This window comes from Trichomonas vaginalis, chromosome II, assembly GCF_026262505.1.
Source record: "Trichomonas vaginalis G3 chromosome II, whole genome shotgun sequence".
NCBI classification, from domain to species: Eukaryota; Parabasalia; order Trichomonadida; family Trichomonadidae; genus Trichomonas; species Trichomonas vaginalis.
Window position 1 is genome coordinate 11,531,408 of NC_067204.1, and position 26,482 is coordinate 11,557,889.

Sequence of the window (26,482 nt, forward strand, 5' to 3'; positions counted from 1 at the left end):
TCATTTTATCTGAACCTGGTAAAGAACCCGTTGAAATTCCCACTTATCCAACATACCCCCACCTCTTTCATCAAACATCGAAACCCAGGAATCTACGATTACAGTCGCAATGCGCCATATAAAATAGACATTAATTCTGAATTAATGAAAATTTACCGTGATATCATAACTGATAATTATGATTCAATAATAAATTTAATTGACCAATCCGGTTTAATTATTTTACCTTATGAATCATTAATTCACATTATCGCCATTCTTTGTGATGTTCAAGATTCAGACGTGAAGATTCAATTTTTCATAGATGATGAGGTTTCATGCTGCGGAACAGTTGCAAAAATAAATCCTATAAAGGATATTAGCACAATTAAGATATCAAAGAACGGAACAACAACTGAACTTCATTTAACATATAATGATATTTATAATAAAATAGTTGATGAATATAAAATATCACTTGAAAAATTCTTTGTTAAGGCTATTTAATATTCAAGCATTAACATTATCGAATAATAATCCTTTGAATCATAATCGATAATAATTGACCTTTCACCAGTTTCTATCGTTTGTTTTATTTCTTTTTGTTCCCCACTATCCGGATCGGTCATTGTAATTGTTTTTGTTATAGTATCAGCTTTATCTTTAACTTCAATCTTTTTTCCATCGGGATATTTAAACCAAAATTCCAAAAATTCGATATTGTCAATCTGTTCATATTTTAATCTATCAATTACATTTTTAATACCATCTGAAAATCTTATGAAATGGTCATTATATGGGTTTGATTGAACTAAATTTGAATGAAGTGAAATATAACCTGATGATGAATATGACATCGACTCATATTTTCTGAAAACACTAAAATTTATAACATGAATGAATTTCTTATTCGTTGAATTTATGAATTCTTGAGGTAATCTTATTCTAGTTTTATTTATCACTGGAAAATAACGCTTTACCATATTTTTAATCGTAATAAAAAAATGTCAATTATCAATATTATTTCGAATAATAACTGTGAATTAAATTTAACAGTTAGCGGAATTTATAATGTTACTCTCGTTTCTGTGAGTGGTAAATTTAATCCCATTCTTTTAGACCCTTCAGATTATATATCATTTATTAAAGATGACCATGAGCCGCATAGCGGCGGGGTCGTAGACCTAAAAACGTATGATATGTATATAAATAATGTGATAACGAAATGGGATATTAACATGATTTTAAGTTATTTAAATGAATCATTTATCGTATGGTATGAAGAAAATTTTAAATCAAAACCTGATAAACTTTTTGAACTTGATGAAATAAATAACCTTATTAAATTTCCGCTGAAAATTAAATTTTGTACTCCTCGTCTTCGTTCATTGTTGGGGATATTAAATTTTGAAAAAGATGTTGGGGATGTTTTGTATTCTGACACTGGTTCTAATTTCATTTTAATCAAATGTGATAAAGTTAATACCCCAATGAGATTTTCACATCAAACATTAGACCCTAACTCTTACCCATCAATACAAAACATTTTATCCATCAACTTAAACATATTTTCTTTATCATATCCGTTTCAATTATCCGGGAATTCATTTATTCTTCATTCAAAAGATTTATCAAATATTAAATTTAGAATAACTGACCTATTTGATTGTGATTTAGAATTTATGAATGAAATATTATGGCAATTTCAAATAGAAAAAATAGCTGATGAGATAACAGATTAAATATTTATTTTTAAATCGTAATAAATGATTAAACAACAGCAACCACAGACCATTACATACGCCATATATGCATATAATTCAAAGACGGCAGAACAAACGCAAATGTTGAAATATGGAGATTTGGAGATAGTATTGAAAAATGACCATTTCGAATTCGTTTGCAAAGGTGGTGCAGTGATATCAAATATAAAAGAAATTTTATTTATGAATTCAAAAATTAAAGGAATAACGGATGATATAACATCAATTCCACCAGAAGAACAAAGATATTACGCATTAAATGCATTTCCTAAAGTTTTGAAGATTGGAAGATTTAATTTAAATGAGGAATTCATAAAAGGTTTCCTAAATGACATAATGAAGAAAGCAGATAAGGAATATGTTAACGATGAGTTAGCAAAGAAAGCAGATAAGGAATATGTTAACGATGAGTTAGCAAAGAAAGCAGATAAGGAATATGTTAACGATGAGTTAGCAAAGAAAGCAGATAAGGAATATGTTAATGAAAAAGATAATGAAATTATAGAAAGGGTTGAATGGTATCATGAACGGACATCGAAGATTCTTAAAACTAAAGCTGATACAGGATGGGTTTCAGAATGTTTAGACCTTAAAGCAGATATATCATTTGTTAACGATGAGTTAGCAAAGAAAGCAGATAAGGAATATGTTAACGATGAGTTAGCAAAGAAAGCAGATAAGGAATATGTTAACGATGAGTTAGCAAAGAAAGCAGATATATCATTTGTTAACGATGAGTTAGCAAAGAAAGCAGATATATCATTTGTTAACGAAATATACCAAAGTTTAGTTGGAACAAAAAATATTGAAACTATTGTTGGCGACTTTTCTGTCAATGAAGAAAACAAATATTTTAGATGGGAGTTTGTACAGTCCTTAAGAAATGGTATACGGTATAAACTCATTCCGAAAAATAACAATGAAATGTATGTAGGCTATATAAAGAATAATGGCACACAAGTTAAAGTTCCATTAGACAACAACTGCTACTTAAACTTATATGGAGACGAACAAAAGAAATATTTAAGAGTTTATGAAATGACGGATATGACATTGTCTAACGTAGCTCCAGCACCGTATTATTATGACTATGGTGTTGACGCACGTGTAGACCCAAAAAAGCAAACATTATATTTAGATTATTATAGATATAAAAGATATAATGCAATAGAAAAAACGAGAATAGTATACTATTATGAAGATGACAGAAATAAATATTTAAGTCAAGACTTTACCTACCCTGAAAACATAAGATTATATTATAAAAAATATTCTGACACAAACCAGAAGAAACCCGAAATAGTTACACTATATTTTAAGTTCAAAAGAGACAATCCTATAATATCTCATATGTTTGATTTAATGAACCCAGTAGGTTCTATTTATACATCTATGGATGTGAGAGGTCCTCAAGCAATGTTTGGTGTTGGTGCATGGGAACAAATAGTCGACAGGTTTTTGTATTGTGCAAACTCTTCAAAGGAAACAGGGGGAAGTAAAACAATTACGGGTGAAAATTTACCTGCACACAGTCACTACATAGATTTAAGCACATCTCAAGCAGGTTGGCATAAGCATAGATATTGGGATTGGTCAGGAATGACAAAAGGTAAAGGATATGATGTTAAAGATGATGTTAAATTTGCCATAAATTGTTACTGGAGTGACACTCAGGGAGAAGGAAACCATACACATCGCGTTTCAGGATATACACAAACAACGGGACAAAGTAAAGATTACATGCCACCATTTATGACTGTATTCGCATGGTATAGAGTTCAATGATGAACTAAATATATTTTTGGTGAATTCAATAAAAATAAGCCGCTAGCGGCAAGGGCGAAGCCCATGAGTTCATTTACTCACAATATTTTTGTACATAAACGACCCCAAACTTTTAACTTCTTTTTCTGCAGCTTCAAATGCTATCTTAGCGAGTTCATATTCTCTAATTCTCTCTTTAAATCTTCTTGTTCCCATTGGTCTAGTTCGTATGGAGAATCTCTATAACCATAATATATCTCACGTTCATGTTCTAATTGTTTTTCACACATTTTTCCAACTTCTTCTTCGAACAAAGGTTTAGCATTCTCCACTGTATCTTCGAGTTCTTCTTCATCTAACTTCTCATGAACTTTCTTGTCTATGGAGTCCATAATATCTTTGACATAAAATGCATACTTTACAGAGCACCATTCAGCAACAAAATGAACGAGGTCAGCATGTATGTAAATACCTTTGAATTCATTCATAACGCCCTTAGTAAGCTCATAAAATGCTTGTTTTGAGGTTGAGCCACTTTTGGCTCGACCGTATTCTTTCAACCAAAACTCAAGAATTTCCTGCATTTTAGCACTATTGAGAAATCTGTTTAAATGGTTTAACTTTCCTGCTTCTCTCGCCATCTTTGTTGCATTAATGTAACCATCCTTGTCTCTACGTAAGACTTCAATACCATTATAAGTGCCTTTTGTGAATGTTTCACCATTAGATTTGTTCGTGAATGTTTTTGCTTCGACTGACATTTCTGTTCTTACATACAAAATAAAAAAATATTTTATAAAAATTAGCGTTATTTTTTCTATCTTAAGGAAATTCACGAAAATTCAAGAGGTGAAAAAATCATTGATTTCGGCTGAGAAAAAACAGCAAAACCCTTCTTCCACGGGAACAAAGAAATAAAGAAGAAATAAAGAAGAAATAAAGAAGAAATAAAGTAAATTTTTTATTTATTCCCGTGGAAGATAGAGCACTTTTATGATACTTTTTATTCACGACAAACAAGACAAATAAAGAAAATAAGAAAATACGGCGCTGTCGCGGTTCGAACCACAGACCTTGACCCCTCCATAACACCACCTTAGACCACTGTGCTACGTAGCCTGTCGACATAAGATTTTATAAATTGCATATTTGACGTAAATTTATTTCCCAGTTATTCAAAAATAATTAATTATTGAATAACCTAAAAACATGAGACTTTGTCTCCGGACTCTTTGAGTCACTTCACGATAAAATAAGTGATAACAAATTTTTATTTTTATCATAAATGAATACCCCACAAGCTCAAAAATTTACCACGAATCATAACAAGGGAGGAAATGATAAAAATGATGCAAGAACATGTTAAAAATAACAAACCACTAAAATTGAGAAAATGTGGTTATGCGGTAATGATGGAAAGAGAGATGTTGTCGAAGAGGAATAAAAATTAAATTTGGATAGAGTTTAAAAATTCATCTTTATTAAATTCATCTCTTCCAATCAATTTATTTATTCTATTAAATTCTTTTATTTTTGCTTCACTCAGTTTAAGGATTGAACGATAAGTTTCTAATTTTTCGATTATTTCTTTCCTCTCTTTATCGTTTTCAACCCCACCACATTGTGGCTTCTTTTTGTAATAACATATTTTTGATTTAATTCTGTTTAGTTTCTTTTTATATTCATCGTCTGGACTCTTGACTGCTTCGTTGTTACTCATTTCTTACGAAATAAAAAAATTAAATATTATTTAAATATAATGGAGTAATAAAATAAATCGGAATTTCTATTAATTTATTGTCAACTTCAACTAATACATTACCGTTAATATATCTAACAAATTCAGCTATTGTGTCAAATCTTCGTCTTCTTTTTGTCATTGATTTATTAGTTTTTCCATAATCGAGATGAATCAAAACTTTATCCCCTTGTTTAAAATTCATGAGCCCCGAATTAATTTGTTCACGTTTAACATCATTTAACCTTTCCATTTGCTTTCTAATATATTCCCATTCTTTTGAAATATCATTTTTCATTTCCACTGGTTTCATGTTTATAGTTCTATGCCATGTATTATTGTAATAATATACTAACTGTTGTATGATGGAGTCATGATTTCCATCCCAGTATATCTGACCGTTAACCCCTAACGCATCTCTAAGAGTTCTCATTACCGCATCAACTATTTTATTATGAAACGTAAGTTAGTATCCCTATCTTGGGTACGGCGGCACTGCGTTCCACCTTACCCAAGTTAACGGTTTGACACTTTACGAAACCGGTAACGTATATTTTACAACACAACCATAACACCAACTTAACCTTAAATATTTACAAAACCATCTGACACATAAATGACTTCACTAATGACTTCACAAACGACTTCACTAATGAAAAATAAACGTTCTCACTAACGTTCCCATTAATGTTCTCACTTACAAAAGTATTTGCAGCGCTCCCATTGCTGTGCTTCACACAATATTTCATATTCTTCAGTATCGCTGCTGTCACTCCAATCGTCAGAGTCAAAGTCACTGTCAAAATAAATGTTAGTAAGTTTTGACAAAGCTAATGAAACACGCTTACCGTTTGTATCTATTGCTTTATTATAATCTCCATTATGTTTGTTGTCATAAACGCTCAAACTAACTTTACCCTTTCTCCCTCGTATCTGATAGAATGTATTTTCACGAGGAACGAAGAACAAATTCTTGAACTCATGACTGTTGTAGTTTGTTATCTCAATAGTTTTCGTCATTTACATCCAAATAAAATAAAAAATAAACTTAAAAATTAATGATATCACCACCCTCACATGTATGAAAACATAGCCCAAAAATAAATTTAGGTGAAGTGGTGAGATCTCACCTCTTTTTTCACCTCATGAATTCATTGCTTTATAACTCTCTTCCTTGGTTTCTTTTTAGTTGCTTTCTTCACGTCTGTCTCCAACTTGACTGTCTTTCTTCTTCGTCCGTAATGATACCAGTTACTTCCACCAGTCAATGGGTCAAATGGTCTTTCGTAAGGGTTTCCATACATTCCATAGGGACCATACGGAAGAACTACTGGTGGAGGAAGAGTTCCATCGAATCTATTTAAATGCATTGTTTCACCTTTCATCTGGTCATTAAAGTCTTTTGCGTGTTTTGCAAACTCATCATCCTTTCCTAAAGCATTTTCTGACTCAGTCGCAACAAATTGGATGCTTTATTTATGAGCCCTATTTTATTTAATCTTAACTTCTTTGCAACCCAACCTCCAATCTTTCCTTTATTTGCATCTAATGTCTTCGAAACTCTTCCTCACTCATTTTATTTACTGCGTCATAAGCTCCAAGTGTTTTTGCTCCAAATGCTATGCTTTTGTTCCCATTGCGCCTAAAGCTGCCCAAGCTACCATTTACCCCATATTAAAATCATCTCTCTTCAATATTATCTCATAAAAGTTCTCGTTACTGGAGAAAGTCAATGAAACATAAACATTCTCATGGACTTCGTCCTCGCCGCGTTGCGGCTTCATAAACTTCTTTCTTATCTCATCTATACGCTTCAAAATGTCTGAACAATTGCTAACATCTTCTACAACAGTTATTTCATCATGACTGACCTTCAAGAACAAGCTCATTTAATATGCAATTAAAATCATCTCAATAATGAGTCCATCCTTTCCATCTTTAGGTAGCACAACATCTTTCATTGAAGAAGGTTCGACAAGTCTTATGTTAAACTTACTGACAAAGTTTGTTATACTATAATGCTTCGGCGGCGAATAACATGTAGTTTGAAAGACATAATATAGATTCTTCAGCAAATTCACTTATACTGGATTTTATAACAATGTTCTCACGAGACCAAATACCACAATTGACAATCTTGTAAGCAATCCTGCTGAACCTTCTACTGTAAACGTCGATGGTAACATTCCACGAAGGTCATCTATTGACATCTTTGAGTCACTGAATTTAAATATTTTCTTAAAGCAATCGTCATTATCTAACCATGCAATAGCTTTGAAGTTTTCAATTCGAATAATACATCTGCTTCATTAAATGTAAAAACCTGACTTCTTTGCAGAGACGACTTTAAAATCTATTGCATTTGTTTCAAAAATTATCGCTATGGTAACTTCTGAAGGTAATGGGTGTCCTTCCGCAGTCAGTTTGTTCTCTCACTACCGTTTGAAGCTTTGTGTTAAAAATTTCATGTCATCTCCTGTGTCTAGGTTCACATACACAGCAATAGGAAAACTATCTTGCTTCTTTGTCTCATCAATTATATCTCAAAACATTAAAGTTCTTCAATAATATTGTCCTTCCTGCTGGAATACTTCTAACTTGTCTTATTTTCAATCTTTCTCACCTCCTACATACTCTACCCAGTGTCTTGGATATTCATAAGTATACTGACTTTCTTGAATTTTGGTTGGTTTCATCATAACGTGTTCATAGTATATCTTTATACTCTTGTCAGTTAGACTCGGTGCTATGTTCTGAATATTTCTGACTTGCATTTTTAATGGAGATAAAATGAAGCATTTAATACATGACGTAGATGAAGACATGAATGAAACTACAGACAAACTTAACTCTTCTCTCATTCTTCCTTTCAGCAAAGATTATGAATTCTGTTCAAATGGTGTGTATTTCTATTGTGGAAAGATGGGTCAGGTAAGACATTTAACCTCATTCGTCATATACTCATAACAGAGCGTTTAGGTCAAGATTCATATTATGACCAAATCATTATATCAGCAACTTCAGACTCTATGGACTCAACAGCGAAAACATTTATGTCAAAAGTTCAAGCCTCTGTCGTTAAAGTTCCAGACAGTGAACTCATTGAATTTCTTCAACGTTACATTCGACGTAAGAGGAAATATTATGCCATCGTTGAATTTATACAGTCAGGAATGCAAAAGACTTCAGAAGAGATGGAAAGAATTATTGACAAACACCACTTACGTCAATACTCAGGAGTTTACGATATGAAACGACTTACAAACTACATTCTGTCAAAACTTTCAAAATACCCCTTCAAAAAGTATCCTTCAAATACTCTGCTCGTTTGCGACGACTTCGCCGGAAAAGGTTTAGTGTCAAAGCCTGACTCACCATTAGCTAACATCATTACTAAAGTCAGACATTACCACTTAACTGTAGCAATACTTATGCAAACATGGCGTTTTCTTGCTTTAAACATAAAACGTCTCATAACTGACTTCGTTATCTTTCAAGGTTTCTCACGTTATGACATTGAACTCATTTGGAAACAGTCAGGTATAACATTACCTTTTGAAGAAATTTGGGAAGCATATAAGTCTCTCATCTCTCCTCGTTCATACCTTGAGATTCATATCATGACTAATACCATTAAAGTCAAAAATATTCCATGGGAACGACCAACATTGTTTTAAAGTTTAACCTTCAATTGACTGATGGTAAACAAATTCCATGCATCTCTGTCGCCATTTCTGTTAATATTTTTGCTGTCATTCATATCATCCACTTCCCCATCCGTTAACTTTTGAGGATATGCGTTAGAATAGCTGTTCTTAAATGAAGGCTTTTCACCTTTAGCGCATAAACTCTATAACTTTCTGCATACTTTATGTTTGAACCTCCTGAGCCATCATTGACATAAATTTTTATAGGCTTCCACCCTTTGTTCATGTTCCTGCTTCTTCCCTTAGCTCTTTTGTTCAGTAGTTCTACATCTTTATACACAGCACCTGTCTCAGTGAATTCAACAATATTTTCATTCGTTAGCTTTACATTCAAACCCTTGTCGAGTATATTGTTCATTTCATACATATAAAAGGTTTTTATTCTATATGAAATGAGAAGCAAATCCATCTTAGCTGGTGCCGTTAATGTTCCAATTGAACCAACATCAAATGTTGACTCACGAACGACAAACAATATTGTCATAAAGAACTATAGTTCGGAGTGTTTGAAAGAGCCAGAACCAGAGCTGAAATCCGTGAATTTAAACACAGCTTCAAACGCTAACGCTACATCAGATGTTAAGTTAGAGTATCCACCACTGGACCAAATTCTTTCAAGAGAAGCCAACGACAACCCTTACACAAATGTTCAAACAAATCCTTCAGATAACGTAGACCATTACCTTCTTCAGTTATACCAAACAATTTTACTCAAAGACGATAAGAAGCTTTTGACAAATCTTATAAGCAAGAACCAAATAATTCTAACAAAGGAGGACCTTGAAAATGTTATATCACGAATAACAGGGAAACAATGTGTCATTGACTATCTCGACCCTGAAATCGAATGCTGTGGTCAAACGCCACCATTCATGAAAATAGGTAACATCCGCATCATTGAAATACCAGGAACTACAGGAGTTGAGTTTAAGTATAAATATTCGAACGAGTATACAAAACTTTCAACAGAATATAAGCTTTGTTTGAAATATGTTTTAGTAAATTAAAGCAATTTGTAATATCTATCCAAAACTTCTTCAACAGTATCGAACTCATCTTCATAATGCAAACCTAATCTTATTGACTTGGTGCAGTTTTCACTAACACAATATAGCGCTTTGCGCTCGGCGCCTTTGACGCCTTTTTCTGTTCTCTTGACTGACATAACTAACTCATTTGTTTCATCAAACAGCAATAACCAAAGTTCATGACCTAATACATAACATTCATACTTTATATTTTTAGCTCTGAGTTCTCTTGTAAGCTGTTGCATTTAATATTTTCTAAAAAGTCAACTTCAACAGTCATTCGCACTGGTGCCTTCAGTTCTACAGGCTCTCCTTGAAAGTCAACAAGTCTGAATTGCATGTCTTTCAAATTATGAGGACTAATGCGAACCCATTTACCTAAATGAGTTACTATGACAGGAACGTTTGGAATGAACATTGAATTGACTGCATAACAGAAGGATTTATATTCTACTGAACCTTTACTATTAACTCCTGAAATACCTGTGACATTAGCTATTTTTGACTCAACGTATAAACAATTACCATAACATACGTATGGAACAGATTTCATCTCAATCGTTTTGTCAACACTTTTCAAAGGACATGTCATATGGTATGCTCCCAGAAGCAATTGAACTCTATGACTCATTCGTGTTATCTTAAACTCCTTCGCATAACTGAACTTCAAAACTCCTGCAATAAGTTTAACATTCATTAAGTTTTCTTCGTTCTCCTTGTTTATTGTAGTATTTATGAGCGCATTTAACACTCCAGCTAATGTTTCCATCTTATATTCTACATTATTGTGAAATCTTATTTCGTGCTTCTTTCCATCTATTTCAAGCTCCATGAAATCTGTTTCATCTGTTATAACGAATGAAGCGATAGTATTGAAGTCAACAACTCTGAAAGCAAGCGCTTCATTCTGAAGACCTAAGTTTGTTTGTAGCTTTACTGTCCCGTATTCGTTTGGGTCTGTACTTTGCAAATAGAACAACATTTTATTCTCATTAAAATATGAGTATTGCTGCATATGCGTATGAAGCTGACAGAGCTAAACGTTTATATTTTGGTCAATACTCTCTCACACTTACTGACAAATATATTGTTATTTCTGATGGAAATACCGAGAAATACATAACATGGAAGGACTATGAAAAGTTTGACCCTATTTTAACTCCATGCACTATGCCATTCATTGTAAATGGTGAAGTTGTCATGAAGAACGACACAACTGTTTATAGGTCTGTATATGAAGCGTTAGAATATATGTTGAATTATAATCCCGAAAGATTTGACCCAAGCACTACGTCATGTACAATGCCTTTTATTAAGGATGGTGAAATCGTAAGAGTTCCGAATTCAACGGTTTACACAGCTGTTCAAAACAGTTTACAAAACATTTTAGCGAATATCTTTAATTCAGAAACTACAGAAATAAAATTACCATATATAACAGATGCTAAAGAAATTAAATCAAAAACGACAACATTATTTACGTCACTTAATGATTTAATGACTTATATCATTAATATTCCTGCACCAACTACAGCATTTGATCCAAACTCGACGGTTTGCAGTGTACCTTTCATAAAGTCGCAAACGGACTCTTTGAGTCCTGAAGGTCTTTCAGACCGAAGCGACCAGGGCGAAGCCCATGACAGTTCATTAATTGTTTTAAGGGATTCAACAGTTAATGAATCATTAAAGGCGTCATTAATGAAAATCATTGATTTTAATTCATTCACGAATACATATAATTCATTCATTAATGTTTCATATGCTTCTAAAGAAGGTGAGCCAAAAACTATCGATAAAGCGGTGTATGAAATAAAAGCATCAACGACGAAATTGAATTCGTTAACTTTTGACGGTGATAGTTTCGTTAATGACATAACATCGGGGAAAACAATTTTAACGAAAGAATATTTAAAATCTCATGTTAGTGAGTTCGTTGAAATTGAAAAAGAAGGTGGAATTAAGTTCGATCCACTGAATTTCATTTTCAGCTTAGCGAATGCGGGTGTTAGTTTCGCTGAATGGACAACTATACAGAGTGAAATAAATGCAATATGGACGTTTTTGGGGTCAAAAGCGGGAATGGGTGAGCTTGTAAATGCTGCAAGAACATTAGGTGAAACAGGAAATTTTGTAGATGGTTTTAAAAGACTTGTTTCAAATGTTTTAACAAACACAAAGAAATTATTTAGATATACCATACATAACGGACGGATTTTCGAACAGGTAGCAACAAACCCTCCGGTTATGGCTGCGTTGATGATGGTTAGAGATATAAAACCACGTAACGACGGGAACGAAGAACATGAACAACAGAGCCCAACGGGCTCAGAGCCACATAGTGGCGAGGATACTGGTCGGGTTATTCAAGACATTAAAAACGTGTATCCTGAAGTTATTGATTTATTTAGAGGAGTTAATGATTCAATTTCAAAACATTCTATAACCCTCGATGAAGAGAATAAATTAACAGATTATATATTCGTCATTATTGCAGAATTAATGAAGAGAATAAATGAAAAAGGAATTGGTGATATCATTAATGTCAGCGATGTAATGATGAAAAGAAATTTTGACTCATTATTTACAAAACCGAAAACAGAATATAGTCTTTATGACGTAATTACCGAATTAATGAAAAAGATTAATGATAATAAGAGTTCTGGCGGAAGAGTTGAATTAGAAGTGAATGATGTTAATGAGAAATTAGCCGAAAAAGCAGATAAAAACCACGTTCATTATATAACTTCAGACGAACAGATTATAACGGACTACCATGGATATTTAACACGAAGTGATGAAGCGAAGACAAAAAATGTTAATGAAAGAAGATATAAATACATTCGTGCTAAAGGTTATGACATAAGCTGTACTGTACAGTATGACACAGGTAAAGCACCAGAAGCATTTAGTTATAACGATGAAATTTATGCCTCTACTTTCTCTGTTAATGGTGTATTAGTTGAACCAAGATTTATGTTAAGAGTTAAGGCAAAAATAACGTTTGAAGATGCTATTAAAAGTAAAGCTGACAAAGTTGAACTTGACGCAACGAACAAAGTTTTGAAATCTCATAAACACAACATCTCCGATATAAATGAACTTCAAACTTCTTTAGACAGTAAAGCAGACAAGAACCATACACATAAATCCTTCACTACTGTTAGAGCAGACGACATAATATTGAACTTTGACCTTGGTTCAAGTGCACCATTAGAAAATCCAAGTACAAGCGTAAAAGATACTCTTAACAGTTTAGATAACAGTTGCAGGAACATTGAAAGTCATGCCAGAAACTTTGAAGCACATGAACTACCAGCAATGTTAGATAAGAAAGCAGACAAGAACCATACACATAAATCCTTCACAACTGTTGCTATAGAAAGTATTGAAGGAACGGTTGAAGAAACTGGTGGGGAGGCGGAGCCCGCCGCACGCGGCTGCATTATATTGTAAACCTCCTAACTTTCCACAAGGTTTAACATCGGATGACGACATAACGACGATGAGAAACATTAGATGTAAAGATGTTTATGTCATGAAGGATGAACATAATATTAAATTCACTGCTCAAGATTTATATGACAAGAAAGCAGACAAGAACCATACACATAAATCCTTCACTACTGTTAGAGCAGACGACATAATATTGAACTTTGACCTTGGTTCAAGTGCACCTTTAGAGAATCCGAGTACAAGCGTAAAAGATACTCTTAACAATTTAGATAAGAGTTGCAGGAATACCGAAGATCATGCCAGAAACTTTGAAGCATATGAACTACCAGCAATGTTAGACAAGAAAGCAGAAAAACTTATGTGGATGCAGAACTAACAAAGAAATTTTCGAAACCAGATACAATGACATTTACAACAGAAATTATAAATGGTGAACCAGCAACTCCATTTGAATTTGTTAGAGGTCTTCAACCAGATACTTTTGAATTTTTCTTGGATAATTCTATTGAACTAACATTACATTATAAAAGTGGAACAAATGCAACATTTCATCCGGGAGATACATTCCAAATGGTATTTAATGACATAAGTTCTTTAGAATATGTTTATAGAGTTATGAGCATATATGATTTAATATATCCTATAGGAGCTGTTTATACGTCTATGAATCCAATAAATCCAAACACTTTATTTGGTGGTAGATGGTATGAAATAGTTGACAGTTTTCCATTCTACACTAATACGCAGTCAATGAAGATGGGAGGTTCAAAGAAAATAGGTATTGAAAACCTTCCTTCACATATGCATAGGTTCAGTGGAAGAACATCTGTGGAAGGAAACCATTCACATTCAATAACAAAAAGAGGTTATACAAATCTTGCAGCGGGTTCGGATAGACAGGGAATGAATAGATATGATATCACAACTGACCCCAAAGATGTTAGCACAGGTATTTTCTGTGGAACTGCAGGAAATCATACACATGTTGTAGCTGGTATTACAGACCCAGCAGGTAATGGAAAAGATTATATGCCTCCTTATATAACAATGCACGCTTGGATACGAGTTGGTTAAAATCTTTAACTTTACATAAATGAGCTTGAAAGAAGTATTCGAACAACATCCATGGAGGTCATTTAAGAAGTTCAATGAAGCTGCAAAGAGTTCGGGATTTACTAACAGAGCTGAAGTGAAAAGGTTCTTTGACAAAAATGTTGTACATCAAACAAAAATAAATCCTTACGACTACTTTTTACCAATTTACTCCAACACTCCTGACGCATACCAATTTGACACTCTCATTCAAAGCAGAAAAGGAGGACATAAACCATTCCTCATCTTCATAAATGTTAACACTCGTAAAGCATATGCGTATATAATGAGAAATAAAGGAACTCATGAAGTGTTAAGAGTTTTACAAAAGTTTGTAGCAGAACATAGCCCAAGTATTTTAACATCAGACCAAGACGGTGCATACCTCAGCAACGAAATCACAGAATTTCTCATTAAGCATAACATAACTCACTACACTACTGAAGACCATAACCATAACATACTCGGTATCATTAACCGCTTCATAAGGACTCTCAGAGATTTAAATCAAGAGCGAGACTTTACCGAAGAAACAATGAAACATTTTCTCGAAGTATATAATTCCTCAACACATTCTACAACAGGACATACACCAAATTCAATGACACAACAACAAGAAGAAAAGTATATACAAAAGAAACGAAGCCAAACACAAAATATCAGAAATTCAACACAATTTACTCTCATTCCTGGTACAAAAGTTCGTGTAGTTCTTGACGACAAACCATTGACAAAGAAACGTTTAAGGTTAAGTCGAAATTATTATATCGTAGACTCTACGCAAGGTAATGGATATCTTATAAAAGCTGCTGACGACTCCATAGCATTTTACCCTCGACATAAATTAGTCGAAAGTAGTAATGGCAAACTTGCTGAAACCATTGACGAAGCAAAGCGAGGAGTGGTTATTGAAATACTTGACTATAACACAAACGATGACACTTATAAAGTAAGATATGAAGGAGGCGTTGAAGATGTTATACCATCTAAGAACTTGAGAGAATCTAAACCAACTCATCTGGGACCATTAGAGCGGGAGTACTGGAAAGATAAAAACATGCCAGAAAGAATAAGAAAATTCTTCTAAACTTTTTCGTTGGATGTAAATCAGACAAAAATATAATTTAGGTGAAGAGGTGAGATTCACCTGTTTTTTCACCTCTTTTTTCACCTCTTGAATTTTCATGAATTTTCACAAAAGACCAAAAATAAAGTTAGTTTTTTATTTTATTTTTTTTATTTTGTATGTAAGAACAAAATGTCAGTCGAAGCAAAAACATTCACGAACAAATCTAATGGTGAAACATTCACAAAAGGCACTTATAACGGTATTGAAGTCTTACGTAGAGACAAGGATGGTTACATTAATGCAACAAAGATGGCAAGAGAAGCAAAGTTAAACCATTTAAACAGATTTCTCAATAGTACTAAAATGCAGGAAATTCTTGAGTTTTGGTTGAAAGAATACGGTGGAGCCAAAAGTGGCTCGACCTCAAAACAAGCATTTTATGAGCTTACTAAGGGCGTTATGAATGAATTCAAAGGTATTTACATACATGCTGACCTCGTTCATTTTGTTGCTGAATGGTGCTCTGTAAAGTATGCATTTTATGTCAAAGATATTATGGACTCCATAGACAAGAAAGTTCATGAGAAGTTAGATGAAGAAGAACTCGAAGATACAGTGGAGAATGCTAAACCTTTGTTCGAAGAAGAAGTTGGAAAAATGTGTGAAAAACAATTAGAACATGAACGTGAGATATATTATGGTTATAGAGATTCTCCATACGAACTAGACCAATGGGAACAAGAAGATTTAAAGAGAGAATTTAGAGAATATGAACTCGCTAAGATAGCATTTGAAGCTGCAGAAAAGAAGTTAAAAGTTTGGGGTCGTTTTGTACAAAAATATTGTGAGTAAATGAACCATTTATTTTTATTGAATTCACCAAAAAATAATGTTTAGGTGAGATGTCACCTCTTCACCTATAATATATTTTTGGTCATTTACACTCATTTACGAAGAAGTTATGACAAAGCATTTACGATGAAATCTTGACAAGGCATTTACGAAGAAGTTATGACAAGGCATTTACGAAGAAGTTATGACAAAGCATTTACGAAGAAGTTATGACAAGGCATTTACGAAGAAGTTATGACAAAGTCACGAGGGTGAGAAAACAGGTGAAAAAACGGGTGACATCTCACCTCTTCACCTAAATTATATTTTTATTGAATTCAGCACAAAAATCATGAATTTCCTTAAGATAGAAAAAATAAAGTTAGTTTTTATTTTATTTATTTTTTTATCCTGTATGTAAGAACAGTAATGTCAACATTAGAGAACACAACAACTGCTATCGTTCATGAAGCCATAAATGAAGAATACGAATACATACAATATAACAAACAATTGAGACTCATTCGTTCAGTCAAAGATGATATGTATCAAATGCAAAGTATAATGAACGCTCTTCGTTCTACAAAGCAAGCATATCATTGGTTTGAAAACCAACAGGCAAAAGAACTTTTAGAAGAATTTCCTCATATGATTGCTTCCCTCGGAAAACCGAGGGAAGAGATTCCGTACGAAAATCGCAAGAATTTGGCTCCTGGTTTGAAAGGTTATTATGTTCATAGACTTTTAGTAAATGCTGTAGCAATGTGGGCTTCACCTCGTTATGCTTGTTATATTTTCATGATGTTAGATGAACTATATAAAGCAGAACGTGGAGAGATGGAAAAGAAACTTCAAGCAAAAGATGAAGTCATTGAATCCAAAGACAAAAGCATACAGAAAAGAATACCACGTTCAGTACCAAAAGGAAAGGAAAAGAGTTATAAGTATATGATTTATACTGAAGAGTTGGAGAAAGAAGAAGATAGAGATATGGTTATGTTGCATTTAGTCAGAAGAAACAACAAAAGCTTTTACGACCTTGCTAAAATATATAAATCTGACAGAAACTGGTTCTATCGTGAAAACTTACCGATTTCAATGACACCGAATGAGCAAATAAAGGAAATTGTCAAAAATACTCTTCCTCAAACACACTATGACATCAAAGGTTGCACAATACTTACCTTCAAAGAAGACTTACATTACTGAAGGAAAAAATAACAGAATATTTCGATAACTTCAAGAGGAAGAATGAACAAAAATATATTTTTGGTTAAATAGCTTCAGGGTCAATTTCTTCAACCATTTCACTTCCTTCGTCAATGTCAATTGAAGCTTCTTCAACCTTTGGTAAGAACTTTTGTATAACATCTTTGTTCGTTATTGTCTTCAGAGATGAAGGATAATATTTCACATTTATTTCACCCTTCTTATATTCTTTCTGTTCGGAAAGATTTAAAGCAATACTGAAGAAGTCAATGTTGGAGTTCTTTATAACAGTATAATGAGTATCTTTGACATTCACGAAGAAACCCTTTTGTTTCAAAACTACTGCTAACTCTTGTGAAGTATAACGTTTGCGGTCAATGACAATAGCTAATGGTCTGACATACTGACCGAACTTAGATTCTTTCACAAACTTCTTGTTAAAGATAACATTGACGTTTGAAGCACCATTGAACTCATTCTTGATGGCAGTAGCGAGAGCATTGTATGAAAAGAACTTGCAATCTTGCATGTGTTTCATTAAAATAAAAATATTAAATTATTTTGAAAAATAACTTAAAAAAATCTAAGTTTATTTTTTCGAAAAAATATTTTTTTATTTCCTACTAAAGATGTATCGGAAGTTGTCTAAGTTAGAACACTCAGAAATAAAACAACTTCTTACAGAAGCTAATATAGATGTTGCAAAGCATTACGCAACAAACAAAAAAGCACTCGCTGACTTCATTAAAGACTATAATGGTGCAATAAGTTATGATAGAATTCATGAGTTCATAAAGCCGCAACGCGGCGAGGACGAAGTCCATGCAAGAGCATTTCCTTTAAATGACATTGCTATTGACTTATATCATAGACGTTCAGTACCTCATGAAGTAAGAAGAGAAATGTTTGACATAACAAATGCAAACGTTGGTGAAACAAGAAGAAGAGACGACACACTGAAACAACAGAGAAGAGAGATGTTTAAAAGTGCTATAGAACAAGTTCGCAAAGCTAACGATGTCATTCGTTCCATTGACGACAAACCAAAAGAAGGTGAGAGATGGTTAAAGAAAGATGAAGAGAATAGGAAGAGAAATGTGAAGTCAGGCAATAGACTCATTGACTTTAACATCGAAGCTTTAGATGAACCAAACAGAGAATATTTACACAAACATTTCGGTAAGGTTTTCATGAGACTCTTAGAGAAGATTAAAATAAACTCGCAACAAAGATGGATGGTATGTTATAAACTTGGTGGAAAGTATGAATGTTCTACGTTAAACCTCAATAATATTGGAACATTACTACATCAGCTCTTGAAGGAGAACTTTATATCAGAGATAGAAGCAAATGCTGCAGGTATTGTTGAAATGCACTATGACTTCTTCTTGACAAACATAAAGAATCTTACTGAAATAAAGATGTATGATTTAACAGAATATGAAGGCTTAACGATGTCAGATGTAAAGAAAGGCAAACCAAAAAAGAGACCATATAGAGATGAAAGCACACTGACAAATGACCAGAAAGCCATTTTGGAAGCTCTTAAGCAACAGGAAACCCAGCACTTATAGAAAGCTTTTGGAAAGATAATGGTGAAAAGAAGTTTTATAAGAAGAGAAGCGGTCAGTTATGGAAGTATCTTTGCACATTACCTATAAATCTTGAACGCTACCAAATCTTCAATGAACTGAACAAAAGAACTGCAATACTTATGACAGAGGACAATTGTTTCGTTTATGCTTGCATTCAGGCTGGAGTAAATGAAGAAACTATTGACCACATGAGAGAAGTCATTCGTGTTAGAGACTTTCCTCAAAGTAAAGTACAAGAAATTTCTGACGCAACAGGTATAGCATTTAATGTTACCATTGGTTATTTCAATGACTCAAGACATAATGAAATAAAGAGATATATACCAAAAGAATGCGAAACTGTTAGAACTATTGACTTACTTCTTGTTGAAGACCACTACATGCTAAATGAAAGACTTCCAATGACAACATACTTCATTCGAAACTATAAAGAAATTCTCAAAGCTTGTGGTGGAATGAACATTGAGAAACAGATGAAGATTTATACAAAGAGAGAAGATAAATATGTAGTTCGTTATGATAGAACAACACCGTTATGGGATGTTATGAAAACATTGTGGGAGTGCAAATATTTCGAACCTATTTCTTATGGAGAACTTTTCACATATACTACTGACTTATATAAACAGAACCTTGCACCATTTAAAGATTTGACATATGCTCCAAAGTATTGTGTACAACTGAAGAAGAAAGCAGAGTCAAAAGAAGTAAATAAAGCTAAATGTAAATTCATTCCTGAGCACGTTTTCTTTGCTGACTTTGAGTGTAGTACGATGGCTTTCATAAAGCTTTTAACATCTGTTATGACAGTGAAGATGGTTCAGTGAGTGAAAGCATTTGGGGTCAAAACTGTGCAACAGAATTTTTGGAAAGACTTCCTGACAAGAGTTTAATATATTTCCATAACCTCAGTTATGACATAAACTTCATCTTAAGACACATGACAGAAGTGAAAGGAACTCCCATCATTAAAGGTTCACGAACAATGCAAATAACTGGCTTATATAAAGGACGGGCAATTATTATAAAAGACTCTTACAGTGTTATAAATAAGAAGCTTAAACTATTTCCTGCTATGTTTAACTTACAAACAGGACCGAAAGAAGTATTTCCATATAACTACTACAGCAGTGTTTTGTTAGCAAATGACAACAGAACTGGTGTCATTTCTGAAGCATGTAAGTTTATCCATGATGCAGATACATTTATGAAGAACATAGATTCCATCAAAGGTTGCAGAATAGATGAAAACCACTTCGACTTAGAAAAATATAGCACGTTTTACTGCAAACAAGATGTAAGAATTTTAAGAGAAGGTTTTGTAAAGTTCTGCAATGACTTATTGAAAGAGTTTGATTTAAACGTTTATGACTACGTTAGTATTTGTTCTATTGCTAACAAATTGTTTGAGAACAGAGTATACTTCCCGAATGGAAATCTTTATGACCTCTCAAATAAACCAAGAGAATTTATTTCGAGATGCATTCAAGGTGGAAGATGTATGTTGTCAGATAACATGAAACAAAAGAGCAAAAAGAAACTCATTGCTGACTTCGACACTGTTTCATTATATCCTTCAGCTATAGCAAGACTTTATACTTTAGAAGGTATTCCAAAAGTATTGAAGGATGAGATGTTAAGCACAGAGTATCTCATGAGACATTTATTCGATGATGACCAAAAGGAACCCATTGGTGAAAAGTTTATGTCTGGCTTCTTTGTTCTCATTAAGATAACAGAGATTGGTATACCCAGACACTTTCATTTAATAGTTTGCGACCCTGAACTAAATCCAGAACTTAACGTTCCAAGAAGTTCAAACACTTGCTGTCTCATGCATGTTGACCATATAACATTACAAGACCTCATAAAATATCAAGGTGTCAAATGTGAAGTGTTGCAAGGATACTATTACGATGGAAACAGAGATATGAGAATAAGAGATGAAGTAAAGAAGTTGTTTGAGTTAAGGTTAAAGTATAAGAAAGAAGGAAACCCCTTACAAGAAATTATAAAACTCATTCTGAACAGCATTTATGGCAAAACTATTCTATCTCCTATTGAGTCAAAAATAACCATAGTAAATGACAAAGATGCTATAAGATATGCTATAAGAAATTACAACCATATAGTGAAGTTCGAAGGTTTGGATGGTTCAGATAAAACTATTTTCAAGCTAACGAAAAGCATTTGCAGACACTTTAACTTCTGTCCACTTGGTGTTAATATTCTGTCTATGTCAAAACGTATTATGAATGAAGTATTCTGTACTGCAGAGGACATGGGTCTTCAAATCTTTTACCAGGATACCGACAGTATGCACTTATATAATGAAGACATCCCAAAGCTTGCAGCAGAGTTTAAGAAGAGATATGGTCGCGAACTTATAGGAAAGAACCTTGGTCAATTTCATAGCGACTTTGCAGAAATAACACCTGGAAAACAAAGTTTAGCTTATAAAAGTATTTTCTGTGGAAAGAAGACCTACATAGACTTACTCACTAACGATTTAAATGAAGTTGCATTTCACTGCAGAATGAAAGGCGTGAAGCAAGATGTTATTGCTTTAACCGCTAATGAAATGTTTCCTGAAGCTATACAATGCTATTACAATGAAGATAAGAACATTCACATACCTGTTGGAACATATGACAAAGACTCTGAGTTCAGTTTAATGAAACTTTACAAAGCACTTTATGATGGTCAAGAGATTGCATTCGACTTATGTAAGTCATGTCAACCTTGCTTTGCTGAAAAGTTCAACTTTTCAATAACGACTAAAACAAGCTTTATTCGTAAGTTGAAGTTCTGAGGTCATGGGCTTCGCCCTTGCCGCTAGCGGCTTATTTTTGTCAGCAATGAGGTCATTCGTGATAAAAATAAAGCTAGCGTAGATTTTACAATACTGCGATGGTAGAGTTTAAGAGTTGTGCTTCAATGTAGAGACAGTCCTTATGGTCTGGAGGCAAGAACACTGGACATTTATGGTCATGAGTGGAGAACATGTCTATCCAAAACTCACGATTGAAGCCAGTTAATTTATAGTATTTAGGGTTAGGAAGTGGTGAAGTTCTTGTATGACCAATGAACTCATTTTCAACTCCCTTTTATTTGAATATAATATTGCTTGCTTTCTATCCCAAATGCCAGGTGTTACAATCTTTGAAAATTCATTTTTCCTCGGAAGCATTGCATCATAATTGAAAACATTCTTAAAATCATCACTTGGTTCGGAGATTTGAAATCTTATACGTAATGGATTTTCTTTCTTTTTAGCGACTTCATTGAATGGTGAGAATACAAAATTGACAGTCATGTTCCATCTTCATTTTCATTAAATTCATAATGAAAGTCTATAAGTTGTGGCTGACTACCTTCTTCTTTCAGTTGTGCAAGAAACTCACGTAAAGGCTGTAAAGTTTGTACTTCAATGTTGAACTTTTTCTCGAACATCTCATTAAATGAAATCATACATTGCAACAATGTTGTATCGTCTTTAAAGTATTTGTATATGTGAATGTTTTGGGCGCTTAAAGACTGTTCGTCATTTTCTATCTCGACTTGAAGTATAAAGTCAACCTTTCTGAAAGCACGTGTTATATACATAGATGTTATGCCAATGTACTTCTCTTCATTTATGTTCACAATCCAGTCTGTTGGAAACTTAAACGTTACTCTGTTCCCCTTTATTTTGACGTCAGGGTTTTCACTACTGAACGCAACAGATAAAGGTATTTGTCTATACATTTAGTTCGGATAAAAATAAACCATTTACTCTTTCTTTGCTTCAGCTTCCTTTGCTTTTTGTTCTTCCTTTGCTTTTGCTTCTTCTCTAGCTTTTTTCGCCAGCAAACGTGGGTTCTTTGTCTTCCAGCAGCTAATGCAGCTAGTTGTTTTTCACTAAGTTTTCTCTTTGGTCTCTCTGGCTTTTGTTCTTGTTTTTGTTCCTTCAGTTCGGATAAAATTTGCTCGCGAATTTCTTTCTTCAATGCTTCAACATCTATGACCCCTTGGGTCTTGTCCGTAGACTTGTCTGAGTCATTTGACTGTAGATAAAAAACTAAATTAAAACTTTAACCGATGTAAAATGAGCTTGTCAAAATCAGAGCGAGAGTCTATTATATTAAATGACGCAAGAGGAATACAACATCCTTTCTATTACGTAAGTCAGAGTAAAGATGGTAAAATATACGTAAGAAAAAGAAAGGTTCCATTAGCGAATGCAGAGAGCGACAACATTAAGGTGCATGGCAAGGGTGAAGTCCACGAAGCCCATATAAAACCTTCTGTTCAAACTGAGCCACCAAAGAACAAGAAGAAAAGAAGCCAGATGTACTTTCAATAACGAACCAAGAGCTTATTGCAAAGTTCGTGAATTTCATTGAAAAACAAACCGAGTCAAAGAACCCTGACCCGCCAGTGAAAGAAGTTGAGACAAAAGAGAATGTACAGTTCATTGAAAATGTCAAGAAACAACTTCCACCACGAATGCCAAGAAGAAGAGTGAGAATAATGAAGTAAATAGATATTTTTATCTGAAGTAAATACATGCAGAACGAACAGTTAAACGAATTTACTCCAGCAGAGCATATTCATCAGATTCGCTCATATTTCGATATCATAGACAATGCAGTTCAAATTGGTGACACTAATAGAAAATATTCTGACGCAAAGATTCCATCACAACCTGGAACTGCTAAAGATAACACATGGGTAACATTCAATCTCTCACCTCCTGGTGAAAATATGTTGGACCTTTACAATACATTCATTACGTATAAAATGGAAGGTCAATTTATTGTAGATAAAGAAATTGGTTCAGGTTCCAATAAAACAAACCCACCAGGATTTTGGATTGGTTTCGATGACGCTTTCTATGCAGTTGCTGGATATCAAATCCTTGCAAATGGTCGTATCGTATATTCTCAAGACAACGCAAGAGAAGAAGCATATATAACTTCAAACTCACAAACTACCGAACAAATAAAGAAAGTAGATGTTTTTCAAAGACTCGACATGAAGATGTATGGAGTCATTCGGGAACATGCAGAACAGGACAAATTGTTAGTGGTCCAATTACAGCAGGAAAATCATTTGATTTTAAGCTTCGTTTAAGAATTCCTGTTAGAAGATTCCTTCCATTAGAAGCTATTCGATTTATTCCAGCTTTTGCAGGAAACATTCAGCTTAAAGTAAAGTTCAGTAGCGACGCCTTACAATGCACATCTATATCTGTAAATGATATCATTGCTTTCAATCCAACTCTTAAAGTTGCATTTGCTTCAGATTCAAATCCACCGACAAATAAATTTGTTCCATGGAATGAACCATTCACTATGATAACGAAGGCAGTAGAAGCTAGTGGAACAGTTACTATTACAACTGTAAACCAGCAACTATTTCGAACAAAGATGGATTTTAATGAATGTTTCATTCATCCAAAGTCATTCTCTTTAGACCCTAACATTTATACAGAACTTGTAGAACATTATACAAACGAGGCTTTATGTTTTCCTGTTAAAGTTATGGATTGGATTCCTATGGACGGTTCATTCTCAAAGAATACAGATAGTTCAAGTGCAACATTTACAGCAGCTTATACGCCTATTAATGTTAAAAGTATTTGGGCACTATTTAGAAAGAAAGACAACTATTATGTTAATTTTGAGAACCCTAAGTTTAAATATCTTCAGCTTTCCATGGGAGCTTATGGAAATATGCCTGCAGAACCTGAAAAATCATATGGACCTGTATTTTATGAAATGGTTGCGAACGCTTGCAATACAAACAATGATATGATAGGATTTAATGAAGATGTTATGAGGTCATTGGTGGATGATGGTAGTGTGGAACATAAATGGGATAGCTATGACAACACACATTTCTTATGTGGTTTTCCAACAGAAGTGGACTTTTGCTTCCAGCAAGGTCAAACATCTACTGCTCCAATAACATACAAATTGTCTGTTAAAGGACCTATTGAACTAGCAACTGAAAACGTACCAAAGCCACTTATTGGATTTATGAGGGATTGTTGCTTTGCAATACAAGTAAGACAGTCAGGCATACCAATAATAAGACTTGACGACTATAACTTAGCACGGACGACAGTGAGGAATAAAGGATGAACGTTTATTTTTAAAGCTTATAAATGAGTTCTTCATCAAGCTCTCGTGAACCTTCACCATCTATGAAACAAACTTTACCAAACGATTATGGAGCACCTATTGAATATTTCTTACGAGCTGCACAATGGCAAAGAGCAGTTTCACCAAGGTTAGGTGTTCCACCAGCTCCTGTCAAAAATAGCATTTGGTCAAGTCCTTATATAAGATATGGTCTCCCACTAGGTTTGCTAGCTACAGCAGGAGCAGTTATGATGTTGAAAAGAAATAAAGCAAATGTTATAAATAATACTGAAGTAGCTGAAGTTAAACAAACTCCAACCTTCGCAAAACCAACGCCTTCACAAGCAAAACCTTCAATGACTCCTGAACCTATGGAAGTACAAACTCCTGTTCAAAAGTCAACTCCTAAACCGACTCCAACATTTAAACCAGAACCTACTCCTCAAATAAATCGTAAAACTCCTGCGTTTCCTTACTGAAAAATAACGTTATTTTTATTTAATATTAAATTTTTATTTGATTGAAATGACGACTAAAGTCACTGAAGCAATGAAACAAAAGTTTTTGGTAGAATACATTAAATCAGGAGCGGTTCCAGAAGGTTTTTACGTTCATACTATGAAGGATGGTAGAGTTCAGTTTAGAAAGATAAAGCAACCATTAGATAGAGAAGGTATATTAAGGAAGATTAAACTTCATGAGGACAACATTGCTGAACTTAGGAAGAAGTTAGAAGAGTTGGAGAAAGGAAGAGAGTTATAAAGCAATGAATTCATGAGGTGAAAAAAGAGGTGAGATCTCACCACTTCACCTAAATTTATTTTTGGGCTATGTTTTCATACATGTGAGGGTGGTGATATCATTAATTTTTAAGTTTATTTTTTTATTTTATTTTTTATTTTATTTGGATGTAAATGACGAAAACTATTGAGATAACAAACTACAACAGTCATGAGTTCAAGAATTTGTTCTTCGTTCCTCGTGAAAATACATTCTATCAGATACGAGGGAGAAAGGGTAAAGTTAGTTTGAGCGTTTATGACAACAAACATAATGGGAGATATATAAAAGCAATAGATACAAACGGTAAGCGTGTTTCATTAGCTTTGTCAAAACTTACTAA

General features: G+C 33.6%; 13 protein-coding genes and 3 pseudogenes across 16 annotated transcripts, besides 2 other annotated features; 12 read left to right on the plus strand and 4 right to left on the minus strand.

Moving 5' to 3' along the window:
- Nucleotides 1–3,521: part of a mobile genetic element that runs on past the window's edge.
- A 79-nt stretch (nucleotides 3,522–3,600) lies between these two features.
- Nucleotides 3,601–3,893, minus strand: TVAGG3_0527340 (annotated as a pseudogene). Its single transcript has one exon — nucleotides 3,601–3,892. A coding segment is annotated over exon 1 (292 nt).
- Nucleotides 3,894–4,953: 1,060 nt separating this feature from the next.
- On the minus strand, nucleotides 4,954–5,226 carry TVAGG3_0527350 (uncharacterized protein; the record flags this gene model as incomplete). The annotated part of the gene is made up of 1 exon (XM_051237488.1): nucleotides 4,954–5,226. The coding sequence occupies one exon, from the start codon at nucleotides 5,224–5,226 to the stop codon at nucleotides 4,954–4,956; it is 273 nt and encodes a 90-aa protein (XP_051095312.1).
- A 482-nt stretch (nucleotides 5,227–5,708) lies between these two features.
- Nucleotides 5,709–26,482: part of a mobile genetic element that runs on past the window's edge.
- TVAGG3_0527370 lies at nucleotides 6,396–6,908 on the minus strand (annotated as a pseudogene). Its single transcript has one exon. A coding segment is annotated over exon 1 (513 nt).
- On the plus strand, nucleotides 9,344–9,833 carry TVAGG3_0527380 (uncharacterized protein; the record flags this gene model as incomplete). The annotated part of the gene is made up of 1 exon (XM_051237489.1): nucleotides 9,344–9,833. A coding segment is annotated over one exon (490 nt), but the record flags the coding sequence as incomplete, so codon positions are not given.
- Nucleotides 10,979–12,295, plus strand: TVAGG3_0527390 (organellar and viral DNA polymerase type B; the record flags this gene model as incomplete). Its single annotated transcript, XM_051237490.1, has 1 exon — nucleotides 10,979–12,295. A coding segment is annotated over one exon (1,317 nt), but the record flags the coding sequence as incomplete, so codon positions are not given.
- Nucleotides 13,518–14,500, plus strand: TVAGG3_0527400 (annotated as a pseudogene). Its single transcript has one exon. A coding segment is annotated over exon 1 (983 nt).
- Nucleotides 15,063–15,614, plus strand: TVAGG3_0527410 (integrase core domain containing protein family; the record flags this gene model as incomplete). The annotated part of the gene is made up of 1 exon (XM_051237491.1): nucleotides 15,063–15,614. One exon carries the CDS (start codon nucleotides 15,063–15,065, stop codon nucleotides 15,612–15,614), a length of 552 nt encoding a protein of 183 aa, XP_051095315.1.
- On the plus strand, nucleotides 15,786–16,448 carry TVAGG3_0527420 (uncharacterized protein; the record flags this gene model as incomplete). Its single annotated transcript, XM_051237492.1, has 1 exon — nucleotides 15,786–16,448. The coding sequence occupies one exon, from the start codon at nucleotides 15,786–15,788 to the stop codon at nucleotides 16,446–16,448; it is 663 nt and encodes a 220-aa protein (XP_051095316.1).
- TVAGG3_0527430 (KilA, N-terminal/APSES-type HTH, DNA-binding family) lies at nucleotides 16,857–17,425 on the plus strand (the record flags this gene model as incomplete). Its single annotated transcript, XM_051237493.1, has 1 exon — nucleotides 16,857–17,425. A coding segment is annotated over one exon (569 nt), but the record flags the coding sequence as incomplete, so codon positions are not given.
- On the minus strand, nucleotides 17,701–18,174 carry TVAGG3_0527440 (uncharacterized protein; the record flags this gene model as incomplete). Its single annotated transcript, XM_051237494.1, has 1 exon — nucleotides 17,701–18,174. One exon carries the CDS (start codon nucleotides 18,172–18,174, stop codon nucleotides 17,701–17,703), a length of 474 nt encoding a protein of 157 aa, XP_051095318.1.
- Nucleotides 18,266–18,599, plus strand: TVAGG3_0527450 (organellar and viral DNA polymerase type B; the record flags this gene model as incomplete). Its single annotated transcript, XM_051237495.1, has 1 exon — nucleotides 18,266–18,599. A coding segment is annotated over one exon (334 nt), but the record flags the coding sequence as incomplete, so codon positions are not given.
- Nucleotides 20,172–21,196, plus strand: TVAGG3_0527460 (organellar and viral DNA polymerase type B; the record flags this gene model as incomplete). Its single annotated transcript, XM_051237496.1, has 1 exon — nucleotides 20,172–21,196. A coding segment is annotated over one exon (1,025 nt), but the record flags the coding sequence as incomplete, so codon positions are not given.
- Nucleotides 21,483–21,966, plus strand: TVAGG3_0527470 (organellar and viral DNA polymerase type B; the record flags this gene model as incomplete). The annotated part of the gene is made up of 1 exon (XM_051237497.1): nucleotides 21,483–21,966. A coding segment is annotated over one exon (484 nt), but the record flags the coding sequence as incomplete, so codon positions are not given.
- On the plus strand, nucleotides 24,568–25,164 carry TVAGG3_0527480 (uncharacterized protein; the record flags this gene model as incomplete). Its single annotated transcript, XM_051237498.1, has 1 exon — nucleotides 24,568–25,164. A coding segment is annotated over one exon (597 nt), but the record flags the coding sequence as incomplete, so codon positions are not given.
- Nucleotides 25,383–25,661, plus strand: TVAGG3_0527490 (repellent protein 1 family; the record flags this gene model as incomplete). Its single annotated transcript, XM_051237499.1, has 1 exon — nucleotides 25,383–25,661. A coding segment is annotated over one exon (279 nt), but the record flags the coding sequence as incomplete, so codon positions are not given.
- Nucleotides 25,885–26,121, plus strand: TVAGG3_0527500 (uncharacterized protein; the record flags this gene model as incomplete). The annotated part of the gene is made up of 1 exon (XM_051237500.1): nucleotides 25,885–26,121. One exon carries the CDS (start codon nucleotides 25,885–25,887, stop codon nucleotides 26,119–26,121), a length of 237 nt encoding a protein of 78 aa, XP_051095324.1.